At 40.4% G+C, this 14,671-nt stretch overlaps 1 protein-coding gene across 1 annotated transcript in view; it reads right to left on the bottom strand.

The window, feature by feature from the left end:
* The window catches only part of CDKAL1 (CDK5 regulatory subunit associated protein 1 like 1), a 352,009-nt gene that overhangs the window by 234,882 nt on the left and 102,456 nt on the right, over nt 1-14,671 (bottom strand). The window contains exon 6 of the mRNA XM_026047034.1: nt 8,694-8,790. Coding sequence (XP_025902819.1) covers nt 8,694-8,790 — 97 coding nt within the window. The remainder of the gene's footprint in view (nt 1-8,693; nt 8,791-14,671) is intronic.

The raw sequence follows: 14,671 nt of genomic DNA, 5'->3' as shown, positions 1-14,671 counted from the left end.
CTTGACACTTCACATGTCTGCATATAGAACACTAAATACAAATTCTAGAAATTCAGTTATTTGAAGCAGCACTAGCTCTGGCATTTTAGTAATATTATAAGAGATATGCATTTAAATCCTTTTGTAAGATAAAAGCACATATTTTCAATATGTTTGTATAGCATCTATTGTATAGCAGCAATGTATTTAGCATATAAAGTAGACACACATTCAGTTCAAACACATGCACCTGTTTCATGCATATATATATACACACACACACATTTACATATTTTATATATAAGATGCTTATAGATGGCCTTTCTACTTAAATATTCTAATAAAAAAGGGAACTTAAAGGCAGAAGCGTTGGCATTTATTATTACAAATACAGGCATGGAACGCTGTCTGTGCCAAATGCTGCCTAAAATACTGTTGCTATATACCTCAGTACTGAACTTAACTTCATAAGCTTTTAAAAGCAAAAGACAGCTGTTTGCTTTGTAACCTGAACCAATGATGCTTAATCCCTGCATTCAAGATCTGGGGAATTTTTGTATATCTTTGAATCTCCTATTAAATAAAGCCATGGAAAAAAGCAAACAAACACTACGCTATATTTTCATGTTACTGGAAAAATCTATCTTTCAACATGATGCCTGATGCAAGTAATTAAAATTGAATTGCCAAGAGAAGACGAGGACTAAAACAGAGGCTAAGAATGGGTATTTATTCTACCTTAATAATGTTATATTAAGTACTTCCATTTGAAATTAATGGAAATTGTTTGGCTAAAATCCCAAATGTTGAAGAAGAAAGCAGCAATTGCTCCAATTTTCAGTTACGATGGTAAAAATATATAAAGCAAAACTAAACTGACCCTGAAATGAGCAGAGGGAAGGGTTATTTGGATTCTTATTCAGAAGAAAAGGAAAATAATAAGAATGAAAAAAAAAAGACAGAAATAAAGACACAATTCTTAGCTATGCTGAGCCATACAGCACTCCTTTCACCATGTCTCCCCTTATGGATAATCCTGTTTAGGAGAAGTTGCCAGCGGGCACATTACTGCCAGTCACTAGTTGACATACTAGACTCGGCGCCACTGATTTGGGGTGATCTTGTTCACTAGGATCAACACGTACGGGGTGGACTCGCTGCCCACTACAAATGGTTCTCCAGTACACGTTGGGTGAAACAGCAGGAAGATGAGCAGAGGAGGAGGTGAAAACAAAACACAACTCGTCAAGTCTGATGCAGAAATCTGGGCTGAGACTGGCAGAGGATGGAAGCAGGGCCTGAGTTTGAACAAAGACCAGGAAAAGACCTTTACAAACCTTCTCGTGCTCATATAAGACATCAGTGCTACCAAAGATCCCTCTCTTAGAAGCGCAAGAGAGGCACAAGGTGGCCTGTGCTGGGGCTGCAGCCAGAGGTCACCTCTGCACATGCAAGTCCCTCACATTTTGCCCCACTGGATCCTCAAGGCCCTCAGCACCTCCATGAGCAACACGAGCACCAAGGTTTGTGCCAAGCCCCAGTTACAGAAGCGCAACGGGATTAGGAAGGATATCCAGATGCCTTGTCATTTGTCATCAACTGAGAAAGCCCCCCAGTTCCCTGTGTAGTGTCATTATCACATTCAACAGATGACCACGAGAGGTAAACAGCCCATAGAGGGGCTTGCAAGGCGCTATGTCTGCCCCTGCACACGAGCTGGTTCGAGTACAGACAGACATGCACATGAGGATGGTCACACAAGTTCTTCCCCGTGCTCAGACACGGCCTGAGCCATCTCAGGAGCAGAACTAGCATCCCAAAACGCTTTCGCATAAGCAAAATTCTGGAAGAAAGAAAACCTCTAAGAAAGCCCCTAGAAATTCTCAATGTTTGAAGATTGAGAGGTTGCATCTTTACTCTGAGATGTTTATACTCCATGGGTCTCAGTGAGCCTCAGAACACTTAAAAATATCTAGGAAAGTCCATCTATAAACATAAGAGTAAACATAAGCATAAGAGTAAGCTCTTTTGAAGTGTCTCTTTGGGGCAGCACCAAGACCTCTGGGGAAATTCTGTTGACATATGGGAAGTCAAAATGGTAGAAATTTGTAGTAGATTTACACAGTGAAAATATGGTATTTTATAGTAGTAGTAGATTTACACAGTGAAATAATGTGTAGTAGATTTACACAGTGAAATAATGGTATTTTATAGTAGTTTCATGTGTCCACTGAAGTATGGACAGAAGTGTTTTACAGGTCAGGAGATCTAAGCTAATCTTCTGAAGTAATTGGAGCAGATGTCCCATGCAACAAAAGCTGGGTAATGAGAAGTGTTAAAACTTCAGAAAAAGCTAATAATTAACTCCTTTTAGTCAAGATATACAATGTCCTAATGGTCTTTTCTGAAGGAGAAGCCTGTGTTTCTGCATGCTCCTCTCTGTGGCATCTCTCTGATGAAAAAAAAAAAAAGAAAAAAACAAACAGAAACAGAATGTGGCTAAGAAGATGGGTGAAATATGCAATTATATGCAATTCAGGGCTGATTCTAAGGCTTCTTGGTCACCTACATGACAAAAGAAAAGAGTTTTCTCTCCTCTTAGCACAGCATGGAAATATTTTCAGACGAGTCAGCTGCAGGAAGCACATTTACACCGGAGGCACCTTGTCCTCTGCCAGCTGTTGAGGTCTTTATGCTTGCTGGAATTATGCCACTGCCTGGTACACAGGGACTTTATTCTCGCCCTCTTCTCTGAAGAGGATTAAATCCTACAAACTGAGCATTTCAATTCCTTCAGAAAAAAATATCTCCCTGCATTGTAACTTTTATTTCAGAACACAGTGCCTATCAGAGAAATAACTACTGTAGAAGATGGAAACATCTTGACGTTCAAATAGGCAGTTTGTGTCAAATTAGGTTTGTATTCCTAACATGGCTATGCATCAACTCGGGAGTATAGAATGCACGTTTACATTACACTATTTGATGCCTCCAGATCACAAGGTTTGTGATATGCTGCATCTGATGCATCACTTCCTGAAAATAGCTGCAAAGGTTGCACATCACCAAGCTCAAGAACCCTGTTTCTACCATAGGTGCTGGGATTGACTTGATTCAGTTACTAGAATCAGTAACCAGAGGCAAACCATGAGACATTTGCCAGCAGCAACTGTCTTTTGGACAACCAGACTGTGGTTTCACACTCTGATGAAGCTCAGCTCTCACAAGTATTGACAAAGTCACCAAAGATAGTTAAAAGTGGCAGCTATGATCCCTTTAATAATGATCTTCTCAGGGTCTTCCCCTGAAGTTTTTGTTTGTTTTTTAAATCAGAGCCTGCTTCTCTTCTGCATGAAAAGGATTCTTTTGGAATCCTTTCCAAAAAGGATTCTTTTTAGAATCCATGGCCACACCTGGAGTACTGTGTGCAGTTCTGGGCTCCCCAGCACAAGAGGGACATGGAGCTCCTAGAGAGGGTCCAGCAGAGAGCAACTAAGATGATTAAGGATCATCCTCATCCTCTCGTATGAGGAGAGACTGAGTTGGGCCTGTTCAGCTTGGAGAAGAGAAGGTTGAGAGAGGATCTGATTAACATGTATAAGTTCATGAAGGGAGAATGTAGGGATGAAGGGGCCAAGCTCTTCTCAGCGGTGCCAGTGATAGGACAAGGGGTAATGGCCACAAGCTGGAGCACAGGAAGTTCCGTCTCCAGGTGAGGAGGAACTTCTTCACTGTGAGGGTGACAGAGCCCTGGCACAGGCTGCCCAGGGAGGCTGTGGAGTCTCCTTCTCTGGAGATCTTCCAAACCCGCCTGGATGCCGCCCTGTGCCCCGTGCTCTGGGTGTCCCTGCTGGAGCAGGAGCATTGGACTAGATGATCTCTAGAGGTCCCTTCCAACCTTGAAGATTCTGTGATTCTTTCTACCATGGAAGATCTGAACACAATTCATTAGAGCTTTCTCAATTTTGATGGGACAGATTACAACTCTGTCCACTAAGTACATCCTGAGTTTGCACCAAAGGCCCTTCCCTCTGGCTCTGTTACCGAATGTCCCAGAGATATAAATTTCTCCGGGATAATGTAAGCAATGATGAAGCTCCAACACTGGAAAGGGACTATCAAGACAAGTTCTTGAAGTCAGTGATGGGCTGGAAGTCATTTGAAGAAAGAAAAGATTAGGAACATTTAAGTTTTAAAAGCCCAAGAAAGAGAAAACCTGCAAAACAGAGAGTTCAAGCCAGGGAGACTCCTAGCTGAGGGAACTTGAGGGCCAGCACCTGGAATACAGCAAAGGAGCAACACTTTGCCTGCACAAATGGAGGTTGCTACTGAAGCAGAAGCTATTTAGACTTCCCTGCTTGTGAACACCCTGAAAGTAAAGGTAGGTATAGAACTACAATACATATACACACAAACCTTACAACTACTTGAAGCAAAACAACCTTCCGTTTCCCCCTAAAAAAAGAAAAAAGAAAAAAAACTATCTTTAATTTGCATTTATGGACAAGAGAAATAAATCAGTTGCCTTACAGATAAAACAGTCTTGTGTAGAAAGATTTCAAATCCAGTTCACCAATTGTTTCATCCCACAAGATTTAGACATCTCAGTTGGATGTCACGCATTAAAAGCCTGCTCAGCCTCTGCTCTCTCTGAAGTCAGTAACAGGGAGACCAATCTTCTTCAAAAGCCAGATCAAACCTTCTAAAACCTGGATTATCTTCAAGATAACCATCTTCTTTGACCATAAACGGAGCAGAGCAACAAAGGTTCTCGAATCACAACTCAGTTAGGCAGCATAAATGCAGACCTTTATACACAACTTACCAGTTGTGTATAAGTGACCAGATACTTCAGTGGGATAACATCTATGTTTAAAACGTTTGCTGAATTAGAGTATCACAGACAATGATACTGGTATCATGATATGATTATGGATAAAGTCCTGAATTAAGAAGTTATCTTGAGAGTACTATCAGACTGTACAGAAATAAAGGGAAGCAGAAAGTTGGCTATTACTACTTTGATGCAGTTTAAATATAACATGAAAGATAATTCCCATACTTTTTGATTCATAGGACTCAATATAACTGCTGTAGAAAATAACAGCTTCTATTGACATATCAAACTTGCAGTTTAAGAGCTTGCACCTACATGCAATCCCTTCCTGACTTTGCAGACTCACATATCACACCTAAGTAACAGCAGCAAGGTAAGAGACAAAGCTGAGCAGTTTGCACAGCTCGGACTGAACTGGAATTGAACTGGCATTTTGACCAATTTCTTGCCCCTAAGTTACAAAAAAACAGTCTGCATCTGCTCCATAGGTCTTCAGCAAGCCCTCTGAGAAGCTCTGTCAATTCAAACCAGTCAATATAAAATTCCATCATCTTTGTCTTTCATGAACCATATAGCAGACTATTTTTACAAGACTCTAGCTTTTAAGGGCAACAGAGAAGTTTGCAATCATTAATGCATTAATGCCTTAAAACCAACTCAAGGTTGGGAAGTATCGTTATATCCATTTTGCCTATGTCACTGAAATTCTACAGCTTGACCTGTAAAATAAAATATATGTAAAAATAAAACCAGACATTATCCTGATTTAGGACACTAACTGTAGGAATGTACATGCACTTGACATTTTGGTAAAACTTTCATTCACAATAACTCTGTCAAAACAATTCACTGAGCACAGCAACTGAGGAACATTAAATTCCAAGTCTATTCTAGCTTTTGTACAACTCCAAAAGCCAAGTGCCTAGTCATTTCTTTTCAAAGCTTACGTAGCATTTTATAATAAGTGATCCATCTCAAAGAAATGCTGGCAGCGAAGGGCTGTGCTACTGGGAGTGTTCAACACCCCCACAAATCATATTCCAGAATTTCAAGGCAGATATTTAAATACAAAAAGTATCCAAGAGCACAGCAGGTACAGAAAAGGGTTATTAGGAGGGTTTTACAAGGAGCCCTTGCACAGAGATTTAAATGATTGCAGTATGTTTTTCCAGAAGGCAGTCCCTGCAGGCTCAAAGGGCCTGCAATAAATCAGAGCTACTCCTTCTGACTCTGTGTGTGTGGCAGCAGAGGTGGGAAGAAGGGCTTGGTGAAACTGGACATGCTTTATGCAGACAAGAGAACGGGATGAAACTCTTGCCTTGGCAAACAGGTTGATGACAGAAGGAAGATGACAACAGGGCTAGGATGCTATGTCATCACAGGAAGTGGGATTTGGAGCTGACATCCTTAGTCAGGGCTACTGGACTCACACATCTGCAGAGCAAACTGCTGCTTGCATCTTTCCACATGCATAACAAGGGGCCTTCTTTACCACAAGTCAAACTGAAGCTCAGAAAATGTGTAACATTATAATAGAGGTTAAATGTTTCTGACGTATTCAGATCTCCTAAGAATTTTGTTTCAAACCCTGCAAGGACAGACTCCCATCCATGAATTTCAGCTTCTGCTCCCTGCCTGCAGGCCTGCTAGACCCTCCAGGGTGACGAGGTTTTGCAGGGTTTGTTATGTGGAGGGAGAACAACAAGAACAGAAACAGCACAACCTTGATGAAACCATCAGGTATATCCTTTGATCCTCCTTGGTTACCTTCCCCTTCTGGAGCCAGGTGCTCTAATCTTCCAGCTAAGTGTCTAAATGCACATGTTCTGAGTTTATTCCTCCTGCCAAGAGCTCCCCCTTCCCTGGAAACAGGTTTTTTTCATGTTTGCTGTGTATGATATGGCTATACAGCCTGTGCCTATTTCCCAACCCACATTGTTCTTATAAAGCTGGCAATGGCTTTAAGGAAACAGAAAAGCACACCAAGATCACAAATGGCAAATCCCTGTTTGCAAAGATACCAAGTTGCCCTTCCTTCCCTTCTCCCAAATCCAGCAAGGCCCTGCTGGATTTGTACTGCCCTTTCCAAGCAAAGAGCAAAACAAGCCCTGGGTTACAAGAATTTTGCTGGTGGTTACACTGCAACTTCCTCCTCCGTCGGATCCAGATGAGCAAGAGCACTCTGACACAGTCTGCCTTTCAAAAGCCTTCCCAAAGGAGTTCTAATTGTTAGCAATAGTAAATAACCACATTCTCAGACAACGCTGTTCCAAAAAAAAAGTTTACATAATCAACAATAAATCAACCATCTGTTAGCCAAGACAAAAAAAAAAAAATGAGACCAACCTGGTGGTAAAGCAAGATTTTCACAACTGTTGTCTTAATGTTTACGATTTTAGAGCTTAATCAGTGTCCAGCTGCCAAGAGAACATTTCCTCTTTCCCTGTTCTGTCAAAACTGCCTTTCAAAAATATTTTAAGAGTAGTAAGACATTAACTCTTTAAAAACAGTCATCCCTCTTGCACACTCTTTGTAAAATGAGAAGAAAATCCTACATACACAGGCTGGAAATGCAGGCAGTAAAAGCAGGAGCAGGCTCCCAGCTTTGCTTTTGTCAACATTTATGCCTAAAGATCAAGACCTCTTTGGGCTTAAACATCCTTAACCTAGAGCACAGAGAAGTTTATAACCAGCAAATGACAATTAGCAGACAGTGTGTTTATTGGGAAGATAAATGTTTCAATGCTTTCAAGTTCAAATCACGGCACTTCGAACACTGCACTAATGGTCCTACTAAATGCCAAACACAAATCTGCCAGTTACAAACTCAGAACTGCAGTAAGAATTTGAGTAAAATAGCAAATGAAGCCATCTCCTACCTAATTGAAGTATGACTTCACTTCTAAATCAGTTTGTTCAACTGCATCATGTATGCAAATTCTTTTAAACAGAATAAAATTGTCCCTTTTTTGTTCCTTTAAAGCTTAGTTTTGATCTTTCATCACACTGCAGTGAATACACGTTGAGTTTTCTACATTTTGAATATCAGAAAGATGCTGCGCAGTCACCTGCTTCTACTTGCATAACACAGGACAATTTTACCCTGTAATTCACATACACTGAATCCCCTAAGTCTTTCAACTCAAAAGTGCCTTTTATAAATTCATCTAGTTTCAAGGTAAAGACTGAAATGATGAAGAATCTTTGTGAGCTTGTGCTAGGACAATGTGTCCCCGATTTTCATTACAATTTTACAAAGCTGATTCAATTATGCTGTATTATTTCATCCCAAAGGATCCTGAAAGCACTTTACTTGCTGAATTACACCAAAAGCTCCCTGGCTACATTCAAGGTGAAGCTCGGGAACTGTTTAACGGTTCCTTTTCAGACAAATTAACTCTTTAGGTTGCCTCAAATTTCACCAAAATAATCATTCCCACTTGCCATTCTTATTAATAGCACCAAGTAATATATAAGCCGTCAGTTGGGTCTGTGTAAGTGGGTCTATGTGCTCTGTCTTTTATGTTTCTTTCACCAAATTGAGCCAAGTATTTATTCCTTTGGTCTAAGGCAAATTAACTATGCTATAATACAGAGCCATGCTCTCACCCCACCTTCCAGCTCCATAGAGCTCTGAAACTCAAGTCTGATCCCAGGATCCTTCTCCTTCCCTCCTCACCCTCCAGCCAAAGCAAATCCCCAGGGACGCAACAAGGCCTTAAGCACAGTGCAGCAAACACCAACAAAGGTATCAAACTACCCACTGCCTTTTCCAAGAGAAAGGCAGGAAGGCTACCTATTGACATTGGAAACCTTATAAAAACTTGCTGATTTCTGGCCTCTTTCCAAGTTTTATACAGTTGATAACAGTACGTACCCCTATAATACTAAGGCCTTTCAGATAGTCCTGCCGAGGTTGAGCTTGTGGAACACAGCCTGCCAGAACCACCTTCTTGTTCCCTTCTTGGGCTTTCCTAAAACAAACAAGAAAACAACAAAAGTTAATATTTTCTTTTCAAAATTGATCATTTTTTTTCTTCTATTTTAGAGGGCCATACTCAACACATTACATTCCAAAGTCAACTTGTAGATGTTTGAACTTCAGATACAAAATAAGCTGATACAAACAAAAAACTATGGCATAGTTTCTAGAACGAGCATTAACGTTGTGTATCTTGGACAAAAGCACAGGCTTGAAAGCTCAAATTCCGTTAATCTTTATTTGCCACAGTGACAGCCGAGAATCTGGTCAGGGAACATGGGACACAGACTGTCATCAAGACTCAAGAGAGGTCAAGAGGGACTATAAGGCACATCCTAAGCAAATAGCAACCATTAATTCTGAACATAAGTATTTATTTAATACCAGTCAGAAAAGAGCAATTACAGAGTTTTCACTCTGTAAGGTTGAAATGGAGAATTTTGTTTATAAATTACAGCTGAAACTGAAGGACAATCTGATATGCCTTTCAAGTAACACAGGAATTGTAATGTTACAGGAGATGAGAGGCCATCTAAGCACGTACTGTGAAGGAAGAAATTAAATATCTTAAAATAGGAATATGCATTATGCTTATGATGTCAAATTCAAGAGAAATGTACTAACTATCTCCACAAAATTTTCAGTGTTTTGATGGGAATTTCAAGAAGTCTTCAAGTATTCATCCTACAGCAGCTCATGGATCCTCTACTTGCAGGCTAAAGCATACAGTGTACATGCAAATCATTTCACCTCTTCCTTAAAAAAACTGTTATGAATAAAGAACCAGGACGAAGTGTCAATTTAGCAGATTTCTTAAGCATGGAATGAAAACAGCACCACATTCCTAAAATCATCAATCCTCCTTTTTCTTCCAGTGGCAAATACTTGAGATTTTCGCAACTTTTTTCTCCGTAACCAACTAAGAAAACCAATTTTATGCATTCCCTATAATTATCACACGCTGCCGCATGACAGTGCACTAACCCAAAGCATAAAAATCACTGTGTACACTGCCTAAGAGGCTCAAGCTAATGCCTCAAGGCAAGACAGCGAGCCCTGTCTGCAGCAAGGCAAGCACAGATCCCCTGGCAGCTGCGCATCTGGTATCATCTGCGGCGAGCAGCAGCCTTCCCCAGCTACTTGGGAACCTGCAAGAACTACAGAGGAGAAGCTTTTATTCAAGCCTTTTCATCTAAGGGAAAACAACTAAATAAACAAACTTTCCCTTGACACGGCAAATGGCATTTTAATGTTATTTCCTAGCTTTAACATTTTGCTGGATCTTCCGGGATTACAACTGGAGCTAAGGGGAGGGAAAAAAGAAAAAGTTAAACTGAGTATTCTTCATATTAAGTGTTGGCTCCATTCAACTTTTTTAATGTTGTACAGGTCTCTGCAGAATAAAGAATTTTGTACACCGAGATTTTTTGCTTTAAAGAGAAATTAAGCAGAAATGTCAGAACTAAATATTCATAGTTGTTTTTTATTAGCATCCATAATACAGCATGCACACCATGAAACCCACCATAAATGAAAAAGCATTGTAAGGATTTTTTTTGCCTCACCTTTCAAGAAACTATTTCTGAAAATATGTACTACAGTACTATATTGTTACCTCCTTCTAACATGGTTTAATGAGCCCTACTCAGATTTACAAAAGCCTATAAAAGTTGTTCTTCAGAAATCTAGTTAGTACAGCAATTGTATTAGAAAAGCAAAAGCTTTTATCCTTCAAAAACATGAATAGTAATGAGAATAATGCCTCATAGAAGCTAACAGTGCATGATAAATATATCCTCTTTTTTCCCCTTTATTTCTTTTCCCCCACCCCCGCAATTGTATGAACCTTACCTTGAACTTCCTTTTTAATTGTATCAGGGCACCTTTTCTCATAAGACATTCCTTTCTAAAAATGCCTTCCCAGATATACACCTGAATAGAAATTTAATTAGAGCAATTCTCTTTAAAATAAAAGAATTCTTCAAGCTACCTCCTAAATAACAGGACACTCGACAGAAGGACTTTGTGGAAAAAAATCAGTAGCAATGCTATAAAGGCTGCATATGTTGCACTTGAAATATTTTCCACATATTCTGCTTTTAAGATACAACTTCTGCCTTGCATTTGATGGCTTCTATTTATGTTATTAGGTATCTGCCTATCCTGGAACATCCTGTGCCAGATTTTATGCAACTGTTGCTGTATTCCTTTTTCTCAAGCTGAAAGAAGAGGCATTGGGTAAGTTGGGATGGATGAAGCATGTCCATATCTCCATACCCTGAGTGTCCCCCACAACTGGTCGCTGTTAGATCATCGCTGCAGATGCTGCAGCCCCGTGGGAGATGATTCACGGCAGTTGCCACGTGGGAAGTTGTGAGACTTTTTCAAGACTCGCTCTGCTCCTCAGCAGAGTAGCAAGGAAAAAAAATGGGGACCTTTCAAAAAAGAGCGAGCAGAGAAGCTGAGCTAAGCTCAGCTTAGGCAAATGCCCAATGTAAATAATAACTTCCTTGCTGCAGAGAGGACAGATAAGAGGAGCCCAATTGTTACTGATCCCCTGCTCCTTCCCGTACGCAGGGTAGTCTCCTGCCAGCCCATGACCTTCTAAGCAAGAGATTCTTGGCTTTCAGGGAGCCATCATCACAACTTACCACCACACTGCAGATGCACAGGACCGCACGGCCACTGTCTGAATCTAGAATCCATCTGCTCTGCAGGGAGCAAACCACGCGCTGCTCCGTCACGAAACGAGTGATCTCCAAACCGCTGCTCTAACAGTGAAGCCAAGTACTGCGTGACCTTAGAGTTAACAAATGAACGCGCTGAAGCCATCGTTTCAGGACCATTAATAGAGTGACAGGACTTACCTATCTCTACACAACACAAACCAGGAATGGCACGAATATGGAAACCAACAAAAACCAAGCTCAACCTTTTTTCCCCAAAAAATATCTTGTTGGTAAAATTAAATAATGAAAACGATGAATAATGAGCAGATGGCAGCTTGTCGCCTAAGTACTAACTGCCAGTCAAAGACAAGAGAAGAAAACTCAGTAAAAGCGAGAGATTAGGGAAAAGAGGGCTTTGCAGGGAAGTCATTAGCATTTTTCATTGATGGTAACTATAAAATATTCATCCAATAATAACAGCAGAAAATTTTCAGTGGGAACAAAGATACTTTCTCTTGGCTTTTACCTGAAAAGCAAGTGGAAAGAAAGTTAAGCAAACTTTATCCTTCCTAGGGAGATGGCAATGGACTCTACTATAGACGTTTTTGTGTCAACGAACTATTTCTATAAGAGGGCCACACACACACTATTGTAGCTGCACAAATTTTAACGTGTGTCATTAAAATTGCACATTGCACTACCTAGTTTACCCATGTTATTCTTGTGACCTACTATTACTCAAAAACCAGAACAGTTCTTACCAGGCGTTTTAGGAAGTTGTGAAGCCATAATTTAACAGGAAGCTTGTGCCTGGAGTCCCTTATGAACCCTGAGAGTATGTGAATAAGTTTTGCTAAGGCAGCTCTGCATTTCTACAGTATGATCTGGGTGTATAATGAGATCAGTCTGCCAAGGACTATGAAGAGCAACACTGTGGGGAATGCTACTTCCCAGGCCATGGAAATGATGTTGTGATGTCTCTGGAGAAACACAAATGCTACTCGGCTAAACGTTCAAACATGTGAAAGATCCTCGGACTGCCTCATCTGCTGAATTAATCAGCAGGAATTCACAATTCTTCTGGAAAGTGCAGCATCCCTGGAATAGAACCATGATGTCTGTAATAAATCTGTAATAAATTCCCCCAAATCCACAAAAATCACAGAGATCTCTTCTGTTTAAAAGAATCACAAAAGGTGACTTAGCTTGTGGCTTCATCAACCTGCAGCCACTTCGATGTCTCATTACACACTCAGGGGCTATTTCCCATCGTCCTTGCCCGCTGCTATCGCTGTTCCTACCTTGCTCCATCCTCCAAGCTCCTTCCTCCTCATTTTTGCTCATCTGCTGTCATTCCTCCTTTGCTCCAAGCTCTGCAGCTCACTGGATCCAGGGCCCTATGGGACTACTGCCCCATTTAACTCACTGATACAGAAAAATATTCAGCTGAATTTAGGGTTTTCTTCTCTTTTTTTTTCCCCCCTCTCCGTTTTAGAGTTAAATTAGCGCACAAGAGAAGGGCAGCTTTAGAGTCTCCAAAAAATGGCACAGAAAAACCAGAAAAGACACAGGAACTCTTCACTCCATCTACAGTGAACATGTATTGGTTAATATAATGAATTAGAGAAATGTTACAATTTCTTGGCAGAATTGCTTGAATCTCCATAGGTCTCTCAGCTTCTTTTACCCTTCTTTGGTCCCCAAATGATTACTAGGTTTAGCTTGTGCAGTATATGAAGATCTAAAATTCATTTGAGAAGGCTGACACTCATTATTGGAGTTTATAAAATCGCTCTTTAAGAGTCAATCTCAAGGAATGCAGCCCGCAAATTACCATGCTGCTTCCTCTGAAATTGTCTCCCCTGGCAAAAGCCATCAGCTTACCTGTAAATCCTCTAAGGAAAAATAAGTTACACGTTATCCCTTCCTGACAGGAGCAAGCATGTCTATTTTTTTTTTCCTCCTCCAAAATATTTCAAAATTACACTTAAATGCTTGCCTCAGACTCAAAACCGAGGTTCTAAAGATCTCTTCTAAGCAAAAGAAAGAAAATCATCAAGCATAGAGCTTTTTAGAATAAAACGAATGTCATTCTGAGAATAATGTCATGTTTGACACCAAGACCCCAAGACCTGTATTGCCATGTACCAAAATATTCTCTAAGCTGCTGAGAAGATGCATCAGAGGAAATAAAATGCACCCTTCCTATCCTACCTACTGACCACCTGTGAGAATAAGCTTTTGGCTTCTGTTCTACAGAAGTAGAAAGGAGCCTCCAACCTCTTCAGGCAGCCCTCTGCTTCTACTGCAACCCTCAGTGAGGGGTCAGCAGCTACTTCTTAACTACAGGGAGGCTCCTCAACCCACCTTATTACCCCCAGGCCTGCCTTCCAACAGGGAAGTAATTTCATTTTGACCAAGTCAGCTCCATGCTGGAGTTTTACTCAGAATTTCTCTAAGTGTAACTCTATGAAGAGCAAATGGGGCAATAGCTTTTCTTGTACAGGCATTATTCACACAAATAACCCATTCTAGTGGTAGATGAAGCTCACTTTTCTTCCAGCAAAGCATTAGAAGTCACAGCGCACAGATTTTATTTTATTTTTTTTTTTTTAACGGGAAAGCCAGACCAGGATGTTTTCAGGAACAGGATGGGATCAGGGAATAAATCCTAGATCTCATATCTCATGCTGCCCCTTCTGGTTTTTTTTTTTTTTTTTTTTTTTTTTTTTTTTTTTTTTTTTTTTGTAACTCCAAAGAAGGTTGAATTAACCAATAATACAGTGGGAAGTTCCTTCCCACCATGAGAACAGACCTATTAAGTTGGCCTTTGGGAACGGATCTAGGCCAGCTGCTATTCCTCCCAACTTAAGAAAAACCTTTTAAACCAATTGTGCCTTAAAAGCCAATTGCAAAACCATCACGTAGGTTTGACAGACTTAAAACAACAATTTAATGACTTAAAGTAGCACATACTGACAATCTACTAAATTCACCTTGCCTGGTGATGAATAGTTTTTATATATATATACACACACACGCACACACACTTCTTAGGTAGTAACATAAAAGTGGAAGAAGGCCAGCATCAAGCTGAAAGTTAGGGACCTCACACAAGTAATATCTCTGGTATAAACCCCCAGGAAGGTAAAGAGATGTTGCCACTTCTCCCTGTGCTATAGCCACATCCTTTAGGTTGTTAGA

The sequence above is a fragment of the Nothoprocta perdicaria genome, unplaced genomic scaffold (genome assembly GCF_003342845.1).
Source record: "Nothoprocta perdicaria isolate Ctin4 unplaced genomic scaffold, notPer1 scaffold_47, whole genome shotgun sequence".
Taxonomy (NCBI): Eukaryota; Metazoa; Chordata; class Aves; order Tinamiformes; family Tinamidae; genus Nothoprocta; species Nothoprocta perdicaria.
Note: the sequence above shows the minus strand (reverse complement) of the source record. Positions and strands in the feature narration are given on the sequence as shown.